The 8641-nt window shown below is 40.8% G+C and overlaps 1 protein-coding gene across 1 annotated transcript; it reads right to left on the reverse strand.

Annotated features, from left to right (window-relative positions):
* Positions 1–440: 440 nt before the first annotated feature.
* On the reverse strand, positions 441–6972 carry cnn2 (calponin 2). The gene is made up of 7 exons (XM_031732573.2): positions 6916–6972; positions 4182–4303; positions 3985–4051; positions 3514–3651; positions 3296–3412; positions 2453–2599; positions 441–1856 (listed from the first exon to the last, which is right to left on the reverse strand). Exons 1-7 carry the CDS (start codon positions 6970–6972, stop codon positions 1551–1553), a joined length of 954 nt encoding a protein of 317 aa, XP_031588433.1. The 3' UTR covers positions 441–1550.
* Between the last annotated feature and the right edge of the window lie 1669 nt (positions 6973–8641).

An 8641-nucleotide genomic window follows, 5' to 3' on the forward strand; every position in this document is an offset into this window, starting at 1 on the left:
GTGTCATAATAAAGACAGATGACTCAGTCGTGTAAATATTCAAAGTCTAAATAAAGATCAGGCAAGTTGTGATAAAATTAATTAAATTAACAAATACTAAGGATGTTTTTTCTGTATTTTTTGTTTTCCACGTTCACAAAATAACACATCCGTTTAAATTTCATTTTCACATCTAGTTTTATTTAACAATAACCTTGCAAAGAAAAAGTGCTGCACACTGGTTATTTTCTCTTTCAGACCCAGAGATGGTTGTGTGGGAAAATCCCTGCAGATCAGCAGTTTCTAAAATACTCAGATCAGCCTGTCTGGCACCACCAACCATACCACATTCAAAGAGTTGCCGCCATGTGATTGGCTGATTAGATATTTGGATTAATGAGCCATTATACATAGAGTGGCCATTGAGTCAGTCTTAATTCAAACACACAAAAAAAGCAGCATAGTCCAATACCAAATTTTATTCAATTACAAGGTACAAAACAGCCTCCATTCAAAAAAAGAAAAACAAACAAAAAAAACCAATCACAAATATGTATAAATAATAATCTTACATGATCAAATATATGATTGGTTTGCATATCAACCAATATCTAATAAGTCACTGAAACATTGTTCACTGAAAAATAAAGAAGAATCCAGTATTCTTGATTGGAATGTTCAAAACTTCACTTGAGTATCATTTTATCCACTCCACTGTCCAAAGAAAACAAGCCTCTCTCCAGTCAGATTGGTTATGCAAACAAAGGAAATATTTCCTCTGTTAAAGAGTGAAATAAAGAAGTGAGAGAAATAGCAGAATTTAAAGAAAACTGGTTTGTTCTAACAAATCCATTTTGTTCCCTCATCTGTCAGAAAAACCAACCCGGACGATTACCGCGGTTCAATACTGAAAGGATGAAGAAGATACTGAAGTAACAACTAACACGAAATAGGTTTACATTCTCATTCACAGGAATTGTTTTTCCTTTTAAAAACACAGATGATACAGCTATTACAGGAAAATAAGCGCTGGTGGTGTCATGGAAACATGCATTTTCTCATAAGCATTTATTGTTAACCAAAAAAAAAAAAAAAAAAAAAAAAAAAATTATTCCCTAAGGTTTCACTTTTTGTTTATGTTGCCCTTAAAGAAAATCTTGGGATCCCTCAATGAAACTAATGAGTTAGCAAAGCCACAGGAGGACAAAAACAAAAACACAAAAAACAACCAAAAAACCAAAACTTTGGCACGTGGACAAAAATCCCTGGGATATCTAGCCAAGCCAAGTGATTGGCTTTTGTGGTCACTTCAAATATATAAAGAAATTACAGAAATACAGCTCATCATGATATGTGTGGAGATGGTTTTGTACAAACAGGGGTAAGAAGACATTTTCGTACAATACTAAGAGGATATGACCTACACAAAAAAAAAAAAAAAAAAAAAAAAGGTGCAACATCCTACTGACATAAAAAAATAAAAAATAAAAAAAATAAACCACCTTTCTGTCTCGCAGAACTTGCCAGCCTTACACAATCACACTTTCCCTTCCTCAGCTCCCTCGAATCTTTTAATAATCTGTTCCGTCATCTTGGTACACCTGCTCCTCTTCCTGGTAGCCTTGGTATCCCTCGTCTTGGTAATCTGGGATGTAGTCACGGACGACACCTGCTCCATTTTCATCACCTGGAATCTCAGTGGCTTTGGGACAGTACTTGGCATCGTAGATCTGCCGTCCCAAGCCAAAGTTCTGCCCGCTCTGGTTAGCCCCTTCTCTGTATCCCATCTGTAGAGACATGGTGCTGTTGTCACACTTCTCTGTGCCCAGCTTCTGGTCGTAAATGGCACGCCTCGTTCCTGGAGCCGTCATCCCAGCCTGAAGTGGAGACAGGAAAAGGAAAACTGTCAGATTTAGTGGAATTCTCCCCAGCTTTCTTTCCCCCCCCTTCCTCTCCTCCTGCCTGACAAACACGAGACTGGCCCCAGACATTTGGCCACTGGGCTAAAGAATACATGTCATTCATCTAGAAAAGATCAGCAACACATTAGAGGATCTGTTGGGGAAATCAAATGCTACCCGGCAACCATTTATTTCCACTCTAACAACAGCTGCCATGGTTTCAACAAACACAGAGCCACAATGTCATTAATGTACTCACTGTAACAAAATGACCATTTTTACAAACTGAGAATATATATATTGATGTCAAGCTATCCTTAATCTGGTATTCTGCTGATGTGTTCAAATTGTTTCCTTAGTCTGTGTCGTAATTTGTTATGGCAAAAATATAACAAAAGACTTCGCTCAGACAGAGACTGAGCGTGAGCTTTGCCTTTTAGATAATACAGGAGTTTACAGCTTTCTACAAGACCAAACATGACCGTAGTTTACAGCAGGCAAAGAACGCCAAGGACAAGCCATAACCAGTGTCCTGAAGCTCATTTCTACTGCAGTCCTTTAAGAATGCATACCTGACTCGCCCCTTTGTTGGTTCCCATCTGCAGACTGATGGTGGTGTTGTCCATGGGGGCCTGGACTGGAGCTTTGGGATCATATAAATGCCTCCTGGTGCCATAAGCACTCATACCTGCCTGACTGGCACACTTATTGGTCCCCATCTGAAAAATAGAACAATCACTTGTTGTATATAAATGATCAACAGTCATAAAAGACCAATAAAGAGTTTTGGTGTAAACTGTTGCACAACATCACTACATTTCTTGCATTTTATTGTTTTAAGCAAGCGTGGGACTGTTGATACTGGTGCAACACTAACCAAACGTGTTTTTAAAAGTTTTGAGTAAGCTGTTCCTCATATTTACACCGCTCTCAAATTGCAGTCAAAGTATTTCTTCATTGCTTGAGAAGTGCTTGTGTTTACTCGATACCCTTCCAGGTAATGGAGGGGGAAGGAAAGAAGAGAAAGCAGGGAGGTTTAAGCATCAGCGACAATGTGCAGCTCTCGCACAGAAGAATGCTACTCAACATGAGATCATCATGACAAAGCCTTGTTTCACAAGAGTTTCGCCACTTGCAGCAGTGAGCTCAGCTTTGCGAGCACGTAGCCCGCCTGTCAAAAAGCAGCCAGAATGATCAGATCATTTAAAAAAATGAAAATATAAAAGAAACTCTAATTTTTAAGTTTCTGATCTTTAAATTTGAGGGAAAAAAACAAACAAACAAACAAACAAACAAACAAAAAAAACAAAAAACCCAAGTTTAGTCCCTTGACTGCATTTCCTTTTAAAGCCCTGGCCCCGAGTTTCACTCTGAGAGCATCAGTCCTGTGATATTACTGACACTGAAAACTGTACCTGTAGGCCAATGACACACTGTCCAGCCTTCATCTTCTCCTCGTCAAACATCCTCTGCTGCTTGTCCGCATACTTCACGCCAATGTCAACCCGCGACTGGCAGCCCTTGGTCTTGGCCTGAGAGAAAAGGCGTTGTAGAAGATTTCTCATTAAACTGCAATCATTGCCCACAAAAAACAACCACTACCGTTTGTGGTGTGACATTTTTAGAGACTCACCATGCTGGCGAGGGCGAGCAGAGTCGTCTGGACCTGTGTCATGTTGCCATTCTCAAACAGATCGTTGGCCTCGAAGATATCATGGGGCTTCAAGCCGTACACTGTGAGAGCTTTGATGAAGTTTGTCAGGTTCTCCAGCTAAAGCCACACCAAAGTAAACAAGAGCGACAGGTTTTAAGCCGAAGTCGGGCGATTATTTCTCTGCCTGTATCCTCTCATTAACAAGTTGCAGTCAAATATTTTTATAAGCACTAACTATTAAGAAACCAGTTTCAGATAAAAGCAGAAGCAGCACTGCTAATGTCCAAGTATAGCCATGACGTAGCATGATTCAGTGCACTGACATCCTCAGTACAATGCAGGGAAGAGGCAAGTCCAACTGCTTGCTGCACTTCTAGCGTCACTGAAGTGCTCCTGCTCACAAGTCTGCCGCGCCCTCAGTTAGCTAAACTAAGTGTCAGACAAACTCACCTGGTGCCAGTTCAGTGCCGACTGGTTGATCTTTTTCACAGAGCCTGGCTGCAGTCTGTTAATAAGTCTGCAAAGAAGAAGAAAGAAAAAAAAAAAAAAAGGAAAGTGAGCTTTCCAGATCTGTGTGCATATTAAAAACAGATGATCGAGGCCCTGGTGGTTTAGCGTGACAGAACTTTGATGTAGGCTCCGCTTACTCGCACAGGATGACTCCGTTTTTCAGGCCTTTCTGGAAGTCTGGGCCGATGGAACTGCCGGTGATGTCTTCGATCCAGATCCTGAGCTCCTCTTCCTTTTGAGGGTCGTACTTCTGTGCAATCTAGTTGGTAACAAAGGTCAGAGGTCACATGTGTGTTCTGCAACCAAGTGGGTGGCTCTTTTGAAAAACAGTAGATGCATTCACACCAGCTTCTTTTGTCAGCAGTGGAATAGCTCGCCCTGTCCTCAATGACCTCCCACTTCAACACTCTTAAGATATAAGAATTCTATTTTTCTCCAGCTGCTGATAATGGAGCCGCGCAAACACCAAGGACCGAGGTGATGATAACCAAAACACACACACAACACGAAGATTTCAGTTTTAGTTGTTCGTTTTAAAAGGTTCATTGTGACTGCATGAGGCCAGGCTTCATGGTCATCCCCACATTTTCACTTTGACCGACTCCTACAGACAGAGTTTGTCAGATTTCATTCTCATAAATGGCGACTCCACCATGACCCGACACACACACACACACACACACACACGGATATCCTGTTTGGTAAACTGTAACAAAGTCACCGGAGGCACAGGAAGGGAGCTGCTGTAGAAAGAACAGGGAGCGTCAGTTTTTAAGGGGCTTAACGTGGTCTGCTGAGGGCGTCACAGTTGAGGCGTTACTCTGATTTAAAAGCTTTACCGACCGATGCAGAGCATGAGAAAGAGGCCATTCAGGAGAAGAATCGGGGTCATGTAAACAAACAGCAGTTTCATGAGCCAATTCTGAAAGGCGGACAAATGGAGAAAAGTGACCTAAGAGTTAAACAGAAAAAAAAGAAAAGAAAAAAAAAAAAAAAAAAAAAAAAAGAGTTCTGCGTGCAAACTCACAACCAGCCAACAATTTTTCCCTGTCCCCGAAGGCAATGGGAAACTAAACCGCAAAAGTAACCTACTATTTACATAGAAGCAGGCCGCACACAGCTCACAGCTGGCTGTGCTCTTCAGGAATGCCTGTCTTCTAATTAAATTCCCTTCATCCAGTTATCCGCATATTAAAAGACAACACTGACCATTTTAATTGCCCGCAAGGAATCCGACACAGATGTAATTTCCAGCGACAAGCTGAACGCGAGGAATTCAGCCCGCAGCGCTGGGATAAAGGGAGCTGAATGAAGCGAGAAGGGCGCCGGATTGTGTCTGTGTGCCGAGCCGATGAATGAATGTGCACAGAGATAAATAAATAAATAAAACCGTTATTGCAGTGTATCAGTGTGAGTTTGCGGATTAATCTTACAAGCAAAGACTGTCTGTGTTCATCAGTTTGTAAGGAGGGGGGGGGGGGGATAGGTGGAATTTAAAAGCCTTAAATGCCTCACATTTTAAGGGTGAGCTACGTCACTGACGGCAGGAAATACCACTCTCTTTAGTAGCCCCCCCCCCACCTCTCTCTCTCCTCCTTCAAGGACGTCTGTGGTAATAGACAGAGGAAATCTGCATGCTTTCTTTACGTCAGCCACATGTTGTTCTGCGGAGATCTGGGGAGGGGATACGACCCTTTCTTTCTCCCTCTCCCCCATACAAGGGTACATCCAAAGAATGCAGAAGGGGAGGGGGGTGAGGTAGAGGTAAGTTAAAGTGCCCTTATATGCGGGTGTCAAGAGAATGAACAGAAGGCTAAGGACAGATCTCCAGCACGGATCAGCTGTAACACTTGAGTGAGAAAAAAAGAAAAAAAGAAAAAAAAAAAGAAAAAAAAAAAAGGAACAAAGTTAGAAAGATTACCAAAAAAAGAACAAAGTAACAGTCTGCTTCCCAATAACAACGAAATGGACAGTAAGACACATTTAAAGTACTTTTAAAGAAAAGGGGGGGCAGTTGGCGAAAAGTGATGTGCCAATGTGATCAGGCTTGTCACCTCTGAGGTTTTAACTCGATCCGGCTGTGTCCAAATAAACGAGCTGCTTTCCTCATGAAGGTCCAATCAATAAAGTTACACATTACCCAGAACTTGCGGAGGGGGTGTCAGTCAACACCTTGATTTTTCACAGAGTGCGAGGCTGAGGAGGAGCGGGGCTTTGTCCCTGCACTGATCTGGCACGGTGTGGAGAGCAAAGTTAAAGCACGAAGAGCAGCGTTACACCTTACCGCACGAGGGGAAGTGGGGAAACTATTCTTGCAGAAACCACGAGAGCACAGAGAAGCAATGAGAACGGTGGCATCCAATCCGAGGGCTAACAGGTCAATTACATTATCTCCTAATGCGGGTCACAACGCAGGGCAGAGAGCTGCACGGGCGGAGGAAAATGCTGGAAACGGGGGTAACTTTTTTTTTTTTTTTTTTTTTTTTGCCACAACGACATGCTTGTTTGCCAAGAGGGACAACGCCCATGGTGTGATTTTAAGTTGTCTCCTGCACGAGGAGAGGGACTAAGGAGGTTCAAGGTGTCTAACTAGACCGCAATTTATTTCTTTGCAAACTACTCACACTCGACCAGAGTTTAAATATTTATTTATTTATTTATTCGTTTTCCGACTTAAATATGTATAAAATATAGTTTTAAATCTTTTTATTCAAACTCCCTTTCTATCCCCGCTGATTACCTTTTAACCTGAGCGCCATATTAAAATGGAGGCCAGGTGATTCTCGCGTTACGAGAGAAGCGCAATGATGAAGACGAGAAAAGTTCAATGCGACTTAACTTTATATCGGAGAGAAAAGTATGGCCACCTACCTTGTTTTTCACTTCTGCGGATAACCCATAAGCCGGACCTTTGTTAAAGGAAGACATTGTCAAAGTGTTGAGATTTTTCCTTTGAGAGTGGCAAACAATAATAAAAGAAAGAGACTTCGACTTGAGGATAAAAACTGCGCTAAAATATCTTCGAGTTTGTCTTCCAATGAAACCTCGGAGTGAACTAAATACTTCCTTTCTCTTTTACGGCCGCCAATTAGAGCGCTCCCACGGTTTCTGTCAAAGAGTCTTGATTCATGAGTCAAGATAGTTCTCCCCTGAACGGTTCGTCCCGGAAATGACCCTCCGAAGTTTCTAGGTGTTTTTTGTTTGTTTTGTTTTGTTTTAATTGCAAACTAGCTTAAAAAAGTGATTATTGAATATTTAGCACAATTTCATACTGGTGAAGAAGGAGTTCAGTTTCGTGTGCTCTTGGTTACGTAACACAGTCGTATTTTTTGTTTATCTTGTTTTTATTTTATTTTATGTGTTTTGTTGTTTGTAACTGCAACGTGTCTGGGTTAGCCGGCATTAAATTGCTTGAGCTTGCAGAAAGACTTTTAGGATTTTAGCATTTTTTGTAGTAACTAAATACATTAAATATGGGGGGATTAACTTTGGATTTCCAGTTTCATTTCGTTGTTCTTATCTTGCAAAGTGGCTTTACATATTTTAGTAGGCTATAGCTCAGATTCTCTAAACACGATCAGGTTTCAGTTTCATTTCATTAGCTGTGCTGTTAGTTTTAGTTTCTTTCATGGCTGCTGTTTTCACAGGTGATATTTGGAATAAATATCATTATAAAACACTTTACTCAAAGTCGGGTACATGTCCAAATCTCAGTAAACATACACACCAAATACTCTTCAAGCTGGTTATGCCAACAAATTTGGCCAGGCTGACAAAGATTGAAACTGAAGATATTTCCTGTATACTTTTTGTAACTTTAGTTTTGCGAGTTTACAGCATTGTTTCAGTTCACTTTTTATTTATTTTACTGTATCTCATACCCAAAAAATACCTTTTTTCCTGAAACCAGTAGTCTTTTTTTAAAATCTTGGCCACCTTGTATGCACATCAGATTTTTTTCTATGTGAATAGACATTTTATAAGCATGTGTCCTACACTTAGAAAACTGTGTTATGTGTTATAATTATGATATTTATTTATTATAAATTTGTATTTAAAAAAAAGTTTCTTGTAATCCTCTTAAGATAGATAATCCTTATAACAGAAACATCTATCAATTTTGTTCCACTTATCCAGTTGAGGTTGATGGGGACTGGAGGCTGTCATGACTGTCGTGGGGTGAGAGGCAGGGTATAACCTGGACAGGACAGTGATATGTGGCATGGGTTGAAGCTAGAGTACGCAAAGAAAACCCACAAAGAAAAGGAAGCTACACACAAAAAGGCCTCAGACCCTCTTGCTATGAAGTGACAGTGCCAGCTGCATGAAACAGTTTTCAACTAATATGTAAAAACAACCCATTAGATAAAGAGCACATATATAAATAATTAAGCAATGCCTGTCATGAGTTTAGAACATTACATACTAAATGTATTTTTAGGCCTCCATTCAAAACGCACTACTGCACTACTCAGTAAAAAAAATGATTTAAGCAACAAAGCGAGAGAGGGGACTTCTCTTGATAGTCCTGTATACTCTTCGTTCCACGCTTCGTTAATCGATCCTAAGCTCCACCTTTCCCCTTCTCTTCCTTAGG

This window comes from Oreochromis aureus, linkage group 18, assembly GCF_013358895.1.
Source record: "Oreochromis aureus strain Israel breed Guangdong linkage group 18, ZZ_aureus, whole genome shotgun sequence".
NCBI lineage: Eukaryota > Metazoa > Chordata > Actinopteri > Cichliformes > Cichlidae > Oreochromis > Oreochromis aureus.